The 21,243-nt window shown below is 32.9% G+C and overlaps 1 protein-coding gene and 1 non-coding gene across 2 annotated transcripts; one reads left to right on the forward strand and one right to left on the reverse strand.

Moving 5' to 3' along the window:
- Nucleotides 1-2,076: 2,076 nt before the first annotated feature.
- On the forward strand, nucleotides 2,077-2,183 carry LOC139874040 (small nucleolar RNA R71). Its single transcript, XR_011767744.1, has one exon. It is a non-coding gene; the product is annotated as a small nucleolar RNA R71 (small nucleolar RNA).
- An 8,042-nt stretch (nucleotides 2,184-10,225) lies between these two features.
- Nucleotides 10,226-11,530, reverse strand: LOC139870467 (pelargonidin 3-O-(6-caffeoylglucoside) 5-O-(6-O-malonylglucoside) 4'''-malonyltransferase-like). The gene has a single exon (XM_071858269.1). The coding sequence runs from the start codon at nucleotides 11,528-11,530 to the stop codon at nucleotides 10,226-10,228; it is 1,305 nt and encodes a 434-aa protein (XP_071714370.1).
- Nucleotides 11,531-21,243: the final 9,713 nt, after the last annotated feature.

The raw sequence follows: 21,243 nt of genomic DNA on the forward strand, positions 1-21,243 counted from the left end.
TGTGTGCAATATGAAGGACTTATTCCTTTAATATCATGAATTTTCCATGCAATAGCTGGTTTATGAGCTTTTAGCACAGAAATTAGCTGAGATTTTTCATTTTCAGTAAGAGAAGACGATATTATTACAGGTAATTCAGATTTACCATGTAAATAAGCGTATTCCAAATGGTTTGGAAGTGGCTTTAATTGTAATGTCGGTAGTTCTTCTATCGATGATTTATATCGATATCTGTCTTCTTCTTTTAGCATTTGAATTTCTTCTGTTGTTGGTTCATATCCATTAGCCATAAGTGTAGCTAACATTTTAGTTTCATCAATTGGTTCAGTACTTTCTCCTAAAGAACATTCTCCTGTTCCTTGTAATTCTGGAAATTCTTCTAACAATTCTGCATGTGATTCTATAGTTTGAATATAATAACATGCATCATCTGCAGATTGCGGTTATTGCATGGCTCTATCAACAGAAAAGGTAACACTCTCGTCCTCTATACTTAGGGTCAGTTTCTTACCAAACACGTCTATTATTGCTTTGGCCGTGTTTAATAATGGTCTTCCTAATATGAGAGGTACTCGAGAATCTTCTTCCATGTCCAGAATAACAACATCTACTGGAAATACTAAAGTACCAACTTTAACTAGCATGTTCTCCATTATCCCTCTAGGATATTTTACTAATCGATCGGCTAGTTGTATGCTTATTCTTGTTGGTTTCAATTCTCCAAGGTCTAGTTTAGTGTATAGTGAATACGGCATTAGATTTATACTAGCACCTAAGTCTGCCAATGCTTCTATTGAACTAAGACTACCCAGAAAACATGGAATTGTGAAACTTTCTGGATCAGATAATTTTTCTTGTATCTTATTCAACAGCACTGCAGAACAATTAGCATTCATAGTAACAGCCGAGAGTTCTTCCATTTTCTTTCTATTTGTGATTAGATCTTTCAAAAATTTAGCATATCTAGGCATTCCTGAAATCACATCAATGAAAGGAAGATTTACATTTATTTATTTAAACATATCCAAGAATTTGGATTGCTCGGCTTCAAGTCTTTCTTTTCTCATTTTACTCGGGTAAGGAAGTGGTGGTTGGTATGGTTTAACATAAGGTTTAACCTTAACTATGTTATCTTCATTAACCTTTTCAACTACCAGTTCTTTTTCCTTATCTTGATCAGATTGTGGTTCTTGTGGAGTAGGAATAGCATTATCAGAAATTACAGGTATTTCAGGTGGTTTAAGTGTGATACTACTTCTCGTGGTAATGGCTTTAGCTGTTTCATTCCGGGGGTTAGCATTAGTATCACTAGGTAGACTTCCCGGTTTTCTTTCACCTATTAACCTTGCTAGGTTGCTCACTTCTTGTTCTAGATTTTGAATAGAAGCTTGTTGATTTCTAAATGCTTGAGCATTTTGTTCATTGGTTTGTTTCTGAGATGTGAAAAACTGAGTTTGAGAATCAACTAGCTTCGACATCATGTCTTCTAAATTTGGCTTTTTATCATCGGTTTGTGGTGGTTTATTTTGAAAATTAGGTCTTTGCTGATTGTAAGTATTATTGGATACTTGTTGATTACTTGCACCTTGTTGGTTGTTGTATGGAACATTTTAGTTATAGTTCTGATTTTGATTGTAGATCGGTCTTGGCGGTTGATAATTATTCTGATAATTATTTCCAGGCCTTTGGTTTATGTATGAAATATTCTCTCTTTGTTCCATTGTTAGTTCAATACTGAGACAATCTTTTGTCAAATGTGGTCCTCCACACTGCTCACAACTTATTCGTATTGAGTGGATATCTTTAGTCATATTTTCCATTCGTCTCTCGACAACATCTATTTTTGCGGAAATGGAATCTAAGTCATGGCTAGAATCGGCTCTAGCTGCTTTAGATGATCTAACGATATCTTTTTATTGGTGCCACTCATGTGAGTGAGAAGCAGTGTTATCAATAATTTTATAAGCATCAGTTGCTGTTTTCTTCATAATGGAACCACCAGCTGCTATATCTATGTCTTTTCTTGTAGTGATGTCGCATCCTTGGTAGAATATTTGTACTATTTGACAAGTGTCTAAACTATGTTACGGACATCCTCTTAGTAATTTTTCAAATCTTGTCCAAGCCTCATATAAAGTTTCATTTGGCTTCTGTGCAAAAGTAACAATTTCTCCTTGAAGTCTAACGGCTTTAGATACCGGAAAGAATTGTTTAAAAAAATTTTCAACTAGAACGTCCCATGTATCAATCGCCCCTTCAGGTAACGATTCCAACCAATCTTTGGCTTCTCCCTTTAAAGTCCAGGGAAATAATATGTGATATATCTGTTCATCCTCAACTTCTCTTATTTTAAATAGTGTGCAGATCCTATTAAAGGTACGAAGATGTTCATTTGGATCTTCCTTCGGTGCACCACTAAATTGGCATTGATTAGTTACCATGTGTAGAATTTGTTCTTTGATTTCATAATCTGGCGCATTAATGTCAGATTGAGTAATTGCTTGACCTTGGCCAGTGCGTTTAGCTCTCATTCGGTCTTCCATACTTAGAGGTTCCAGATTTTCCATAATTGAATTTGTTGAATCTGAATCACTAGAGGATTCTGATTTAATGGTTGGTTCCTCAACAATCTCTGTTTGAATGATTGGTGGTTCTGGAGGAAAGATTAATGGTTCAGGATCTATGAATTGCCCCTGAATATTCTCCGGATTCTCAATTGTGATGTCGGGTTCAAAAAATGGATTATCGGAAATTTGAATTGGAGTAATTGGTCGACTGGATGACGATTCTAAAGAAAAATCAACGGCGACAATATTTGCTAGATGTCTTGATCGAGTTACAGGTGGTGAACGTACAAAAGGTGGTGAACGTTTTGCTCGGTGCATTCACTGAATATCATATTAGTTATAAAAATAAGAAAAATTATATAAGTTATCAAATTAATAGACTTTTCTGATTTTGCCCACGTTTCGAATAGCCAAAAGATGCAGCAGAGGGGCAGGATTCGTTTGGTCTCAATATAATTGAGTACTGTTTGGCTCCAATAACCCGGTCCACGTACAAATTCAACTATTACTACGAACCAGAAAATTTTGATGTCTATCAATTTAACCACTTAAAAATAATTTTTCGTAATTTAAAGAAATTTTAGAGAAGATCGAAAAATAATAGGCGTCGAAAAATAAAAATAAGAAAGTAGCGCGTCGTAACTTAAAAGGCACTAAAATTTAAGAATTAAAAGTTGCGTCTAAAAATATTAAACCTTAAAAGAAATACTATATCCCAAATGGCAATGACTTAAAAAGGGTACTAAAATCTTAAAAAGGCGTCGCAAAATTCTAAAGCACCTAAATCTTAGTCTAAAGAAAAAGCACTTAAGGGATTTTACGGCAAAGCCTAAAAATCTAGAAATAAAAATAACTATGGCAAAAACTATATCTTAAAACTAAAAACGAGCGAAAAAAATATAAAAATTACGCTAAAATAATTAAAAGGGTACAAAATATAAAAATAAACTTAAAGTTGTAAAAAGTACAATTTTTATAAAAAATATTATTTTTATATTATTTATTTTATAAAACTATTAATTTTATAATTTAATTAAACTAAATAAACTTAAAATACAAATTAAATAAAAACTAAATTAACTAATTAAATAATCTAACCCTAATTAGGGTTTAAATTAAATAATAATAATAATAATTACCGTAATGATTGCTGTTTTAGGGTTGTTTGTGGCGTGTCTGTTAGGGCCATGCGATCGCATGGTCCTCACCTTAAAAATCCATGCGATCGCATGAAGTAGGTTTTCGGGCCAGGTGGGTTGGGCTGCTACAGTATAGCCCGTAAACTTTTATATATTTTTTTTTTCTGTTTTATGATTTATATTGAATAAAATATAAATATCTTAAATAAAAATTTAATTTTAAAAACTAAAATAAAAATACTTTTATAAATTTTAACAACTCTTAACAATAAAAATATAAATTTTGTTTTTCTTTTTATATTTTTGGAAACTAAAACGTATTTTTTTTAAAAACGTATTTTTATAAAAGTAAACTAAAAATTAATAAAAATCTTTTTTTATATATATAGCGTTGCGCTTCCGGCGTTTAAGCAGAATTGTCTCCGGCAACGGCGCCAAAAATACTTGAAGTGTGCGAGGTGTACTAGGAAATAGTATTATTTTTACAACGAAATACTATTAAATACGATACAATTTTACACAAGTTATTTATTTATTTATAGAGTGGATATACCTAAACCTTGCTACAACACTTATAGGCAGTGTACCTAATCGTACAGTAGTGTAGTTTTTAGTAAGTCCGGTTCATCCACAGGGAACTCTTAAACAAGCTTAACACTATATTAGTTTTAAATTTATAAAAATACAAATATATATATAAGTGATATTATTATTATAAAAGGGGGTTTTTACCGTTTAATGACCGGTTTGTCGATTTTAAAACTTTAGTCGCAGTTAAAACCTAATGTAAAATATTAAAAATAAATACAACTTAATTTAAAGCGTAAAGTAAATAACAATGATGAAATTGCGATAAATAAAAGTGCGATAAAATAAAATTGCGATAATTAAAGAGTACGATAATTAAAAGTGCAATTAAATACAATGACAATAAATAAAAGTGCAATAATTAGAAGTGCAATTAAATATGAAAATAAAGGAATTATGCTTATTTAAACTTCCGTAATCATGATGTTTGACGTGTTGATTTTTAGTTTATTCCCATGGGTTAATTGTCCTTTGTCCTGGATTATTTAATATGTCCGTCTGGTTTTTGTCCATAACAGTCCATCAGTCATAAATATAAAGTGCGAGTGTCCTCTTCAAATTATCCTTATATCCGAAGTCAAATATTCCAACTAATTGGGGACTTAAACTGTAACAAGGTTTTAATACTTTGTTTAATAATTACACCAGGTTATCGACTGCGTGTAACCCAAGGTTTTAATACTTTGTTATCAATTATGCCAAGTGTCCTTGTACATAATTTCACCCCTGTTTTAATAAGTCTATTAACTATTAATCCATTCCCGTGTCCGGTTAAATGAACGATTATTCGTACATATAAATATCCCGCCCATCGTGTCCGATTGAGTGTATATAGTTATTTCTAGGTACGTCCAATTGTAAATCTTTATATTAAAATTAACAAACTATCATTTAGTTAAACAAATATAAAGCCCATTAATAGCCCATAGTCTAATTTCCACAAGTGTCGTTCTTTTGTCCAAACCCCAATTATGGTACAAAACCCAATTACCCAATTTTAATATTTTTAGCCCAACATCATGATTACTTCGGTATTAAATAAGCATAATAATAACTTAGCTACGAGACATTAAATTAAAAAGGTTGAACATAACTTACAATGATTAAAAATAGCTTAGCGTTACACGGACAGAATTTCAACTTACACCCTTACAACATTCGCTAACATACCCTTATTATTAGAAATTAAAATTAAAATTAAAATTAAAATTAAAATATAATATATATATATATATATATATATATATATATATATATATATATATATATATATATATATATATATATATATATATATATATATATCGTATGATAGAGAGAAAGAAAAAGATGTGTCATATGATGAGCAAAAACTCGAATTTTATAGGCATGTCAGCTGCTACCTACTGCCATGCGATCGTATGGCTTTTTGCCTTCCAGGCCATGCGATCGCATGGCCCTGGAATTCAGCTCACATGTCTTTGTTTCTTCTGCCGACGGTTTTTATTATATAATATAATATATATATTAATTTTAAGAATTAATTATATATTATATTATATTCATGTGCATAGTTGACTTGGAATTTTTAGTCCGTTGCGTCGAGCGTTGAGAGTTGACTTTGGTCCCGGTTCTGGATTTTCGAACGTCCTTGCGTACAATTTAATATCTTGTATTTTGCGTTTCACATCTTGTACTCTTGTAATTTTGAGACGTTTCTTATCAATAATTGGAACCACTTTGATTGTAATTTGTACTTTTGAGCTTTTTGGTCGTTTGCGTCTTCAATTCGTCGAATCTGTCTTTTGTCTTCACCTTTTATTATTTAAACGAATATCACTTGTAAATAGAACAATTGCAACTAAAAGCTTGTCTTTCTTGAGGGATAATGCTATGAAATATATGTTCGTTTTTAGCATTATCACAAGCAATCATCATCAATTTTGCAAGTGTAAGTCTTTCAAATTATCCATGAATGACTTGTTGAAATGTTGCTTTCAATTAGCAAATACACAGCGGAAGCATTATGTAGGACCTGAGAATAAACATGCTTTAAAGTGTCAACACGAGGTTGAGTGAGTTCATAGGTTTATCATAAACAATGATTTCAGTAATAAATATAGACCACAAGATTTTTATAGAAGTTGATCTCGCAGATCAAAAGTTATGCCAGTTCGTGATATTTAGACTAAACATTTAAAGTTTGCCCCAATGACAAGTTATTCTGTCCTTGTGGGTTTAATTTCATTATTGAGTAATACAATGACTTGGTCAAATGTATCGGGGACGTTACTCCCGATAGGCCTACCCCCAATAATTAAGAATGCATTTAACGAGTAATTAAAAATATCACTGTAGGGACTTTGTTAGACATAGCCAGGTATAGCATAGTTTAACAGTTGGTACTTGTGTCTACCGTATAAAACAGTTATAAAAGTTGCGCATGTATTCTCAGCCCAAAAATATATAAAAAGGGAGCTATGAAAACTCACGATACTGTATTTCGTATTTTACGAGTATGATGGCACTGAACAAGTGCAGAGTTGTCCTCGAATTCACGAACCTATATCAAGTATATATATTAGCATATATACTCGTAATCGAATAAGTTTATATATGTTATTTCAATATATATATATATATATATATATATATATATATATATATATATATATGTGTGTGTGTGTGTGTGTGTGTATATATATATATATATATATATATATATATGTGTGTGTATATATATATATATATATATATATATATATATATATATATATATGTTTGATTGGTATTATATTAAAAATACCTAATTTGTTATATATGAATATTTATATAAAAATGTTAATATGTTTGTTATATAATTATATTAAATATAATTGTAGTATATGAAATAAGTGTATTCAATGTACAAAATATTTATTTGTAAAAGTAATAGTTTTGATAATAATGATTTATTAATATTTATTTATAATAATAATGGTAATAATAGTAATTTTAATACAATTGATAGCTTTACTAACAATTATAAAGTAAAGATGATAGTTTTAATAATAATACCAATAATTATAATGATAATACTAATAATTATAATAATAATATTAGTAATACTAATAATACTTTTAATACTAGTAACAATAATAATAATGATAATACTAATTAGATTAATGATAATAATAATTATCATAATCATAATAATAATAATAATAATAATAATAATAATAATAATAATAATAATAATAATAATAATAATAATAATAATAATAATAATGATAAAAACTACCTTAGGAGCTCTTCAAAAAAATAAATGCCCAAAACGGGACTCGAACCCATGACCTCTCGCTAACCCGAACACCTTCCAAACCACTCCTCTATTTCTGTTTATCTGATTTGAATTACCCTTAAATATTTATTACCCGTTTTCTTTTATCATCTTCTTCATATAATTCGTCCAGAAGACCACACGTAAATCATAACAGCTAATTCAGAGATGGAATTAAGGTATGTAATTGAAATGCAAATGACTCTTGTTCTTGAATTGAATTAACAGAGAAAAAAAAAACAGTCGGAAGAACACTCGATGAACTCAAATCTAAACTTGAATTTTTTTAATGTTTTAGACCACGAATCCTAAACGAAATATGCTCTAAATCTTTCCTGGAAACTTTCTCAATCCTCAATTTGACTTAAATCATAACAGAAAATTTGAATTTGATCAAGAATAATATTTTGACTTTTTAAGAATTAAACTTTGACTTCAAAATTAAGACTCGATACATAAAATTGAGATTTGAATCTTTGCAGGAAGTTTGTTTACACCATTACTAACAACTCTGCATTTTTACATTTTGATAGTTCATTCGAAATCGAGTTTTGATAAATAAATAATGAAACAGAGGTATATCGAGCTGTTTTAAAAAAAATAATAATAATTCAGTTTAATTTGATGGATTGCAGTAATTATAATTGATAACTGATTGTTATATAGATCAGAAGTAGTCGACATAGTAGCACACAGAAGAAGAAAAAAATTTAACAGCTCGATCACTAAAATCAAAAGTAAAACCAGGAGGCTAATTAAATATATATCACGATGTATATAAAAATTAAAATCAGAAAATCACGATTGAATTTAAAATAAAAAGTAGATTAAATAAAAAAATGGAAGCAGGTAATAAAGTTGGATCATGATTTGATAAAAATAATTAAAAGCAGATACCTAATTTGTTATTTGTATTTTTATATTTAAATAATATTAATAATTAATAAATATATCAATAATAATAATAATAATATTGATAATTGTATTAATAATGATTTTAATAATAATAATAATAATAATAATAATAATAATAATAATAATAATAATAATAATAATAATAATAATGATAATGATAATAAAAATGATAATAATAGTATTATTAATAATAATAATACTAATAATAACAAATAAAAATGATGATATTACTAATACTAACAATAATGATAATAATATTAGTAATGATAATACACTTAATAATAATAATGATAGTAATATAAACTATGTTAATGATATTAATAATCATATTATTAATAATAAATAATGAATAGTAATAATAATAATGTTGATAATAATAATATTATTTTTAATCATAATAACAATACTGATAATAAAGATATTAATTATTGATATATTGTTTAAAAAGATAATAATAATAATAATATTATTATTATAACAAATAAATGTTAATACACAATTATTTACAAATAATGGTTCGTGAATCGTCGGAATTTGTCGAAGTTTAGATGAAATCATGTAAGGATTTTTGTTTAAATTAACTCGAAAATTTCCGGGTTGTCATAAAATGTTATGTTGTGATGCTGTGAGGGTGGTTGGTGATATGTTAAAATATAATAGTTGGGCGAATAAAGAAAGAAAACATTAAAAATTTTGGCCAATCAAAATAATACGTTTGCATTGTCGAATCTGTGGTTTGCCCTGCTGATAATGAAGGTAACACATTAAAACACTATGACACAACATACAATGTTGTTTCAGACTTAGAAAAATATAAATAAACTTATGTTGGTCGCACATTACAATTAATGTTAATAATCATGTTTTGTTATAATTAAATCCTTAATTACGAAGGGGACTCAATAGTAAGATTTTGTAAAATTTAATTAATAGTTGAATTAAAAAGTAATAAATAAACTAATAATATATTGAAATAAAAATAAAGAAAAAATCTGATTGGTTAACAAAATGTTATAAATACCGAGATTTGATCCCACGGTCATGCCCTTCACACTGACCCGTAGGAAGCGTTGTGGGTGTTTTAGCTCGCCACGTGATAAAAACCACGCCGACCACATGACGTGTATAGGAAGCCATCATATAAGAATATTTGTTGTGGTAAATGAAAATGTTGTATTGTTGTGGAGTTGTGAGAGTAATTATGCTGGTGTGGCAATATTGTGGGATGGAGGGAACATTGTGGTAAATATTGTGTTGTGATGTTGTGGGGTGGTTGTTAATTTATTAAAATATAATATTTGGGCGAATAAAGAAAGAAAACTTTAAAATTTTTGTCCAATCAAAATAATACGTTCTCGTTGTCGAATCTGTGGTTTGCTCCCATAACATTCTCTTCTACAACAGCCCCATGAAGTGTTGTGGAACAACTAGAAGCCCCACAACAAAATATTGTGCAAGTGTGAGTGCACAAATTAATAATAAGTGAATTAATGATACGTGAGAGACATATCTTTATAGTGAAATAAATGATAACAGAAAAGTGCACACAATTTTTTTTATTTATAATAATTATACATGTAATAGTCTTGATATGTTATCAAACAAATTTATTTTACCACCGGTCGTTAAAAAAAGTAAACAAGAAAATAATAGCAATCATATCTTTAGGCCTTACACGATAACATACAAGAATATAAAGATTGCAATAATCCCATGATTTAACGAACAAGAACATCGGAATTTAGAGCTTCTTTAAAATGAGGGATGTCTTGTTTATCTAGAAAGACATATGCCTCTACATCCTTACCTCCCGCATCGTCCATCAAGATCGTGGTATTTATTACAGGAAAGCTGCCACATGTTGCCCAAATGGGCTTTCCAAAACCAAAGTCCGTTTCATAAAAGGGGAACTTACACCAGCTAGTAAACACAACCACAAAATTTGATTCATCAACGTTCAAGGCAACATCTAAAATGGAATTAATAACCAGTGTTTGCCCTTCTTCACTATCGGGAGATACCTTTGAAAGATCATTTAATGTTTTCTTGACAGAAACTGTTAAGAGATCTGCCAATTCTTGGGTTGTAATCTCCCGATTCATAGATCTTGTGCACGAATAAGTAAAAAGATTCCCACATGAGTGATTGGGTATTAAGGTAGCCATTTTTTCCCTTAGGCTTACGGGTTGTATGAGTACAGATTCTCTTGGATAATTGTTCTTTTTTCGATCAACACGAAGGAGAGCATTCCAAATGATAGCCGATACCAATTGTACCTTTGACCATTTGCAATTGCTATACTTACCACTCGCGACAGCCCTTGTTCTAATGTTTGATATTTCACTCTCGCTGAACGAAAATTTCATTCTTGTATACTTGCTTAACATATCATCGCTTATATTAGTAGATGGATTACGATGAAAACCACGACCAGGAAATAAAGTCGATGAGTTGAAAAAAGTAGTCCCGTCTAATAACTCAGTCGCATGAGTATCTTCTTTCCGATTCATAGCAGACCATTCGTTTAGAAATGTACATAGAGTGGATGCATCAACGATCTTGTGTGAAGCGTTTACACCAACTGCTACACCTCCACATTCGAACGTTGTCTCTTGAATTGTCAATAGTGGGTTATTAAAAGTATGGCGTGTTTTCAATGGAATGAATTCATCTACCAAATTAACATCAAATTCAGAATCAAGAAAATCTTGAAGTTTAATGCTAACTTTGGAGTGTATAAATCCAACACCTTCATCATTGCACTCAATAATATTTTTATCTTCAACATATCTACCGGCAAGAGGGTAGAATCGTGTTAAGGTTTTTTCGAGGGATTTTTCTAACTCGACAGTGAAATTTGAGTTGATTTTCTTACTTTGGGGGTAGAAAATAACAATAGTTAAATTCCTTGTTTCTCGAATCATCTCATCCGTGAAACCGATCATATAATAACGATGGGTTTCAGGAGTTGGAACAAAGGGTTTTAACAATTTGCTTGACTGCTTTTCAACCTTCATTGCCATATTAAGCTTGTTCAGTAATTAAATTAAATATAATTAAATTAATAAGGAGGGATGCTTTACCCAAAACATGACCCACTATTTATATTGAGCAAGACGTTACTCTTTTAACAGAAGTGTAAACAAAACTACCAAATAGCTTAATATTGTAAGAAGTCTAGGGGTGCTCTACCACCCGCAACTAGTCCAATTGTAGTGATTCTAGAGTAAGCTCTTTCCAAAGTATTTATGTAGCTACCTCTAATTATTTAGAATGAAATATGTTAAACTATTTAGTTTATCTTAAGGGCTATATATTTTATTAGTCCAAAACTCATATATTAAAAAATAAAATTCAGATTAAATAAATCAATTTAGTCTGTACGAAACTCATGAGAAATAGACGTTACTGTGATTCCTGATTTCATAAAGTTCTTTTCTTTACAATTGTTATTTTCTTTAAATTTATTTGCATATTTATTTTTTTGTTATTATAGAAGATATATAACGTAAGTTTGGTGACTTGAATTTGCTTTTCAGGCCTAAATCTAAATCGGTAGGTTTTGGATTTAGACTTGAGTGCTTGATTTGGGAAAAAAGATTGATCGAATGTTTTAACTCCAATAACTGTACAAACCCCGATTGAAATCTGGATTCCAAGGGCGTAAAACAAACGATGAGATTAACCTCACTCGATGAGATCGAATGAGTTAATATCTTAAATGTATATGAACTCCGATATCGACCGGAATCTCAATCGTAGCTGTATCCGTAGCTGGATAATGTTATGGTGAGATTTTGGTAGAGTAACAGTATGAGTCCAGTGTTGTGTAATGAACGACCCCGTAGGTGTATTTATAGGTGTTTTGAGGGAATGATGACGTGGCATATGTCTCTTTCATGGTCATAACAAACTTTACCAGATTCGTGAGCTGACGTTGCACCTATCCATTTCATTGGCGTACCAAACAGATGATGTAAAAGGACTTTACCCGATGTTTACTCTAAGTACTTCTTCACGGTCTTCTTCTGGCCGAGTATGGTTACTTGCTGGTTGATCATATATTTATCCGTAGTATTCTTTGTGGAGATTGTCATGCGACGAGCGTGTCGTTAAGTAAACCTTGATAACAATGTAGTCTGCAACTTCTTTGCTATATGTGCATCCGGGTGAGTGGTGTCAGTGTCTGACTCACTTGCCCGGATAGAATGAGCTTATGTGAAGTCACGGTCAGCTTTTATCCGGAACATTGCTTCCCGGATGTTTCTTGAGTGATCTTCTGGCCATTTCTCTTAAGAATGTCCGAGAGAATGCACTCCCTCCTGGACCGTTATGCCGGCTGAACTCGAGACGGGACTTCGTTATGTTATGGGAAGATGTACCTTGTCGATACGAGTCATTACGCGTATCATCAATTACTATTATTACATACAGTTATCAGTTATTGTTATCAATTATTACTATTATAACAATGCCGTTAAAAAAACAACAACTACAACAACAACAATAATACTTAATTTCGCGCATTCGAGATATGGAAAGAGGAAATGTAAACAACCCTTCATCTACCCTAGAAAAGAAGAAAAGTTGTTTCTCCACCCAGGCGTAGAGAAAGAATTCCCCACACACGGGAAAAGAAACTCGTTCCTCTCTCTACTCGAGTGTATTGTATGGAGCTCATCTGTAACACCCTCAAAGTGGGCTAGTAGTAGATGATCTTTTTACCCTTATTAATATTAATTTATTAATATTGCTGATTTTAATAATTATGTGTTCATAATTATTGATGTATGTGATAAAGTGCGTTTTGTGACAAGGGTCACAAAACATGTTTCGTTATCTAGATTGGACCTCGTTAGGACTACTTAATGAGGTATTTCGTGTGTCAGATAACTGGTAAATATCCGTATGAAATGGGGAGTGGGGTTTCCTTACAATGAAGAAACCCCAATTAGATTCATATACTCATGCTCGTTTCTTTTACTTACCATTTTGGTAAATATAAACCCTAAACACCTCCTTCCTCTCTCTAAATCATAAAATCAAAGAGTGTGAATCAAAGCTTGTGATTTCATTATCTGATTCTAGTGTTTACAGGGATCAAAACAAGGTAACAATCTCTGAATTTGATGAATTAAATTGGGTTTTAAGTGAGTTTTGTAAAAATGAGTTTTTGATGCTTGATTCTTGATTATATGTGTTTGTTTTGCTTGAATGATGCTAGAAATATGTTATATAGTTGTTATATGGTGTTTTTGAGTAAGTTTCACAATCAGATTGAGCAAAAATCAAGATTTGAAGTCAAAAAACGCGAAAATAGCGAGCTGGAGCTGTTCTACAGCTCCCACACTTTTGACAGCTCAACCACGTGGTTGAGCACGCGTTTGAGGGCTCAACCACACGGTTGAGGGCTCAACCTTACGTTTGAGGGCTCAACCTTACGTTTGAGGGCTCAACCACGCGGTTGAGCACCTTTCAGCTTTTGGTAAAATTGAAAAGGGCGTAACTTTCAAACCGTAACTCCATTCTCGACAAATAAACTATCGTTGGAATCTTATTGAGGTCTACTTTCCAATGATAATTTTTTAAGAAGCTAGATCAAAATTTATTTTAGTCAAAAAAGGAGTTTTAGAGTGTATGTCTTGTTTTGCACACATTGAGTGTCATTATTGATTGAATTTATGATGTAGACTTATCATATAGTGAATGCATGATTGTATGTATTGGTTTAGAGTATGTATTAATGTTTGATTGTGCATTTTGGATTGAAACCCGTCTAAAAAGTTGTTGCTACTGTTCTTCATCACTCGCACGAGTGAGCATTCACTCGCACGGTTGAGGTAGTCAACCGTGTGGTGAACCATGCGAGTGAGCGGTGATGAGGAACTTATGTTTTGATTGTGATGATACGTACGGTTGAGACATGACTCGTATGAGTTACTGGTTACTAGTGTGATGAACCGTACGGATCTGGTGATTCATTGTAGGATGTTTGGTCATAGACCAAACGTACGAGTGAGTTGTCACCTGCACGGTTAAGTGTTCTCAAACGTGCGTGTGATGGTGTTACTCGTACAGTTGGTAGACCACTTCTAAAGTGATTAAGTGTTGGTATTGGTGTTGTTGTCTTGTTTTCGGGTTGTTATCAAGATATGATTACTGACTCGGATTGTATCATTCTCAAGTGATAAAGGAATGGAGAAGACTCAGTAACATTAGACCACTGAGTTCTTGCTTCTAACTGGTGAGTGGGACTATTCTTATGGATATTGGTATTTGGTAACAAGTGTAGTTACTACCCGTTGTTATGCTTAATATAGATTATGATAATCTATGTATGCATGTTAGTTACTGTTGTAATGATAAGTAGTAGGTTATACTACTGTTATCAGGTTTCTGCTTAGATTGAAATAGTAGGATGCCTGATTAGATTGCCTTGTGGTTATTAGTGATGTTACCTACAGTGAGATTGTAGGTGGTTTATGTGCACATTTGGGAACTGGCCATGTATAGAAGGGTCAGTACCGTCCGTGTATAGAAGGGATGGAAGAGGTCAATCGTGTATAAAAGGATTGGGCTTAGGGGTTATTGTACGGGCAGTATATTGCAATTAACGTATGTAAATGTTAGGAGAGGTATATTGTGGGACAATAACTGGAGCTATCGGTACAGCTCTAGCTTGATCAGCTAGTAGTTGTAGACCTGGCAGTGTCAACGATCCTCTTGGGGGTTTATAGTCGTTAGTGCTATGTATAGCCGTTAGTGCTATGAGAGTGAATAAATGTGTAGAGATATTGATACCATTAGTGAATAATTATGTAGAGCTATTGGTTCCCTTAATGAATAGCTTGTAGATGCTATTGTTGCTCTGTTAGTTAAATCACTGCCTAGCCCTGCACGATATGGATAATGCTATATTATGTGATAACTATGTAACGCTATGTCCACATGCCCGTGACCAGATGCATGCTCCCTAAAAGCTAGGCTTGGTACTTTGTATTAGTATCTATTGGGATATCTCACTCAGTTAGCGTTGTGCTAATCCCCCACATTTTCTCCCCTGCAGGTTATATGGTTTTTACATGCTAGGGACGGGAGAAGATAGTCATACTTTGGTTATGTTTGACACACTGAAGAAGAACTCTGATGGTTTAGATAACTATGCTAACTGTTTAACCAGTTGAACTGTAATGAATAGTATATATATATGTTTAATATATGCTTATAAACATGATTTGATAAAATGAAATTCCGCTGTGATTTAAAAAAAAGTACGGTGTTACAACTTGGTATCAGAGCATAGGTTTGGCAGCATGTACATTTTGATGAATGTCATGTTCCTAAATCTTGATTGGATCTGTGTCAAACATACTAGTGGGGGATGGGAAAGTGTGTGATGCCCCGTACAAAATCAGTGTGTACGGATCATCAACAACAGGTCCATTACACGGTATAACGCTATATGCTGTTTTAAAATAAAGTTTTGCATTCATGAAAAGATAACGTTTTAACCAATGTCGAATGTTTTACAAAAGATAATGTGCTTCTACAAATAGAAAGCATTAACATAAGTACGTGACACTAAGGTCATTACAAAACCATAGTTCGAAAATAACATAAGTTGTGAATGCAAAATAAAAGTTCCATGATTGAGACATCTCTAACAATGCAGCGGAAGTCTAACACAGCCAGTCTAATATAGCGGAAGCAAATTCGTCTAAGCACCTGAGAAATAACATGCTTAAAAAACGTCAACACGAATGTTGGTGAGCTATAGTTTTATTGTAAACAACAATGTAATGTAGACTACGAGATTTCGTATTCAAAACAGTATGAAAAGTATATGCTTAATCGTGGGCACTTGGTAACTAACTTAACGTAAAACAATATATCTCCCCCAAAAGTACACTTGGCGAGTGCATTAAAACAGACGAAGTATTAAATGTAACATCCCGCGTTTTTTCGTTAAATTTATTTTTAACACCGTTTTTTTAAATAATACCTTTCGTTATTTAAAATCGTATTTTCCGTTGACTAACGTTCTTAATATTCCTGTTATTTAATTATAACATTACTAGTTTACTCGAGCGTTTTTAAATACTCGTTTGGTTAATTCCCGCACCCGCTTTAAACCCGAGGGACCGAAGTTGCTAAGTGGGCAAACTAGTTGACTAGGTCAACTAGTCAACCCACTTTCCACCACTCATTCATTTGATACTTCCACCTCCTCATCCCTTATCCTCTCAAACTCAAGAACACCATTTTCATCTTCTCCATTAATTCACCATCCAAATCCGAATCAAGAAGCAAACATCAAAACACATTACATTTTCGTGCTCCTCTCTTCATCCTCTACATTTTAGTACCAATTTCATCAAGTTTGGGTAACTTTCTAAAAACACTAGATTTCTCTAAATTCGTTTTATATTCTTGAAATGGTGTTAATTAGTGTCTATGGCTCAAGTATAACATGAATACATGTTTTGTTTGCTCGATTTGTTGTTTTGAGTAACTAGTTTGAAAATTTGAAATGGGTGTGCTTAATCTTGAGTTTTAGTTGATTAAATGTTGTTTAAATGTTAAAGTTCATGTTTCAATTGTGTTACTAGTATCAGTAACTTCAATTTGATGTGTAGGTTGCTTAAGAAAACTTCAATAACATGATTATGAGTTTGTGAATTTTGGTTAGGGTTTGATAGACTTTAAAATGAATTTTTGAGGCATTGAATGCTATGAAATGATGTTGGTAAGTGTTTAGTTGTATTTCATGTTTCATTACCTTCAAAATGGCATATCATATGTATAAATTGGATTCCCGAATCATGAAATGCATTTTGCGAACTTGAGACTTTGATTATGAACATTTAACGATCATGTGACGAGGTTTTTGTTGTTTTAAATGATGAACTCGATTGATGATATGTGGTTAGTTGTATTCCTTGTCAAAATACCTTTCCAACGATATAAGATACATGTTCTAAGTGTTTTCGGTTCACAAATTGTGTTAGTTTGAGTTTTGGTTCGTGCACTTGTGTGTTTCAGCAAAACAGGGTCTGTATGCTGATCTGGACGCCGTCCAGACTCTTGGACACTGTCCAGACCTTCACATCTGGACGCCGTCCAGACTCTTTGGACGCCGTCCAGATGAACTGTCAGATTCTGTTTCGCTTGGTCGTTCACCGTTTAATTCTAACTATGCTACGCACCTCCTATTAATATGAAACTTGGCCAACATGCTCATATATGATTATATAACTTAGAAAAATTGTCGGATACCCGACCCGACCCCGTTGACTTTGACCAAGTTTGAATTTTAGTCAAACTTAACCAAATACTTATACAATCGTCCTAATCTTTCTTTTATACTTGATTCTTGCATGAAACTTGACAACGTGACTCACATGTTATATATTAATTGAGTCGTAACGAGCCATAGGACTAATTGGACACATTTCACCTGACCTTGTGTCGTAACTGGTTAATTGATACAACTTACTTGTTTAGGTCAAGGCTAAGCAACTTTCATGCACACGTTTACTTTGTGAAGTACATTTATACTCGTGCACTCGAGGTGAGATCATAGTCCCACCTTTTCAACAACTTTTTATACTTTTAAATTGTGGGCTGAGAAACATATACTTTGTTACATTTTGTACTACTTACTTTTATACTTTAAACACAAGTACGATGAAACAAACATTCCACAGCGAGTTAGAACAAAAATCCCCAATTCGATTATCATTAGTCACACTTGCAGGGTGTAAGCAAGAACTTATATTGTGTGGCCATACGGGTTTGACAAACCCTCATTTCGGACGGTTCGCTACCGTCTACGGATGAAATATATTTTTGAGAAACAATGTATGTTCTAACACTATTGTGATGGGGTTCTATGGAAGGATACGTTAAGTCTTGATAATTGGGTGCTCGCGAACAATACTTTATAATGCAAACGATTTTGATAATCTACGTTATGGGAATACTAAATCTTGTGGTTCAAAAACAACGTTTATTACCAACACCTATGATTTCACCAACGTTTTTCGTTGACAGTTTTCTATATGTTTCTCAGGTTCATACATGGCTATTTGAAACATGCTTTCGCGTACATTCATACTTGCTTGGGGTCAAGCATACATGCATACACTCTGATTTATTGCTTGGAGTCAAGCATATATACATGCATACGCTAGTGATAGCACCTTTGGATTCAAACATATTATTTTCATACTTACGCTATTTATAGCAGCCGTGACTTTCAACTTATATTATGTTGCAAGTTTATTTCATTTATACATTATACTTTTGTAAACTTAAACTTGTTGTCGATCCGTTTGGTAAACTAAACTTTATAAGTCTTGTACTTTTCAAATGAATGCGACATAATTTTGGTCAAACGAGTCTCATATAGGGACTACGACCACGTAACGGGACCTAAGTTAGCGGTGCCGTCAATGACGATTTTGGTTGGGTCGCTACATTAAACACCCATTAAATGCTAGCATGACTAGCCCGAGTGGGGATGTCAAACCCTATAGATCCATATCTAAGATTCACGTCTACCAGTTCATAAACCAATAGTTAAACGTTACCGAGCTAAGGGAAAAATTTTTGCCGTTATATCACCCACACATATATAAAGTTTAAGTACTCTTGTCTAGTATGTAAAACATAAAAATTGCATGTATTCTCAGTCCCAAAAATAGTTAAAGTAAAAAGGGAGCTATAACTCACAGTGAATGTGCGGTAAAATCGATACGAAATGTAAGCAAGTAGTAAGTCGGTCCAAACAAGTAAGTTGGTCGATCCAAAAGGTACTCAACCTAAGTCAATGGTTGCTAAGTCAGTAAATCGTTCCAAAAGGTTTAAAAGTACGTAAGTTAAGTCCTAAGCATCATCATTATCATCATCGTATGTAAAAGATAAAGTAAGTTCTCAACAAGAATAGAGATCGAAACAAAGGGCTGACTTCGGACAGCTGCTACGACCTCTATACAAACTGAAATAACGTGCGGCCAGTGGCCAAGGCTCCTTTGTGAGTTCTCTTACCGCTATCCAATTTTCAGATCCTAACTCGATGTCGTTTGACCGTGGCGATGGCTCAAGCGAGAGTAGGTCAGAAATTTCAGCACGTCGTTACGAAGGCGTAGTGATTTTGGGAAGGCTATAAATCCTAAACCGCATATCGGATTTAGGTGAGTCTTAAACGAAAAGTCATCTACTCGAACCGAAATATCTGGAAATAAACTTTCAGAAGCCCCAGGAGTCTGATCAGAACCTGAAAAACAGAATCAAGTGCTCCGGTGGGTTTCTTGGTTTTTGATGCTCATCACGGTTCTCATCCTTGATGCGTATAAGCCTCAAGTGTACAACTCTTTGATGTTTTAGCATCATTATGACCAAGTTTTAACTATCAACACACAACTAAAAATAAAAGCTAACTTTCTATAAGTTTTGAACATCAAAGTTGTCTCTTTATTGTATAAACACAATAAAGCTTCAACCTTTGTCCTTTGGACACAAGTTTATGCATCTTCATCATATATGTGATGCCCCGTACAAAATTAACGTATACGGATCATCAACAACTGGTCCATTACACGGTTACAATACTATATGCTAATTTAAAACAAGTTTGCATTCATAGAAAGATAACGTTTTACAAAAGATAGCGTGCTTCTACGAATAGAAAGCATTAACATAAGTACGTGACACAAAGGTCATTACAAATCCATTGTTCAATGTAATATAAGTTATGAATGAAAAGTAAAAGTTTCGTAATTGAGACATCTCTAAGCAATGCAGTAGATATCTAACACCGAGAGTCTAATACAGCGGAAGCGACAAACGTCTAAGCACCTGAGAAATAACATGCTTAAAAAGTCAACACGAATGTTGGTGAGCTATAGTTTAATTGTAATAGTAATGTAATGTAGGCCACGAGATTTCGTATTCAAAACAGTATGAAAAGTATATGCTTAACCATGGGCACTTGGTAACTAACTTAACGTAAATATCACCCCATAAAAGTACACTTGGCCAGTGCGTAAGTTTATGAAGTATTAAACACCCGTTAAATGCTAGCGCGACTAGCCTGAGTGGGGATGTCAAACCCTATGGATCCATATCTAAGATTCGCGTTCACCGGTTCAAAAACCAATGACTAAACGTTACCGAGCTAAGGGGAAAGTTTATGCCGTTATATCACCCACACATATATATAAACTTTAAGTACTCGTGCCTAGTAAGTAAAACATAAAAAGCGCATGTATTCTCAGTCCCAAAAATAGTTAAAGTAAAAAGGGAGCTATAACTCACAGTGAAAATGCGGTAAAAGTCGGTACGAGGTAAGTAAGCAAGTAAGTCGGTCCGAAAGGTCCTCAACCTAAGTCAAAAGTTACTAAGTCAGTAATTTGTCTCAAAGGGTTTAAAAGTACGTAAGTTAAGTCTTAAGTATCATCATCATCATCAACATCATACATAAAAAGTAAAGTAAGTTTTCAATCAAGAATAGAGATCGAAACAAAGGCTGACTTCGTTCAGCTGCTACGACCTCTATACCAACTAAAATGATGCACGGTCAGTGGCCTAGGCTCCGTATGTGAGTCCTCTAACCGCTGTCCAATTTTCAGAACCTAACTCGATGTCGTTTGACCGTCGCGACGGTTCAAGCGCGAGTAGGTCAGAATTTTCAGTACGTCGTTACAAGGGCGTAGTGACTTTCGAAAGGCTATAA

Source organism: Rutidosis leptorrhynchoides, chromosome 10 (genome assembly GCF_046630445.1).
Source record: "Rutidosis leptorrhynchoides isolate AG116_Rl617_1_P2 chromosome 10, CSIRO_AGI_Rlap_v1, whole genome shotgun sequence".
Classification (NCBI taxonomy): domain Eukaryota; kingdom Viridiplantae; phylum Streptophyta; class Magnoliopsida; order Asterales; family Asteraceae; genus Rutidosis; species Rutidosis leptorrhynchoides.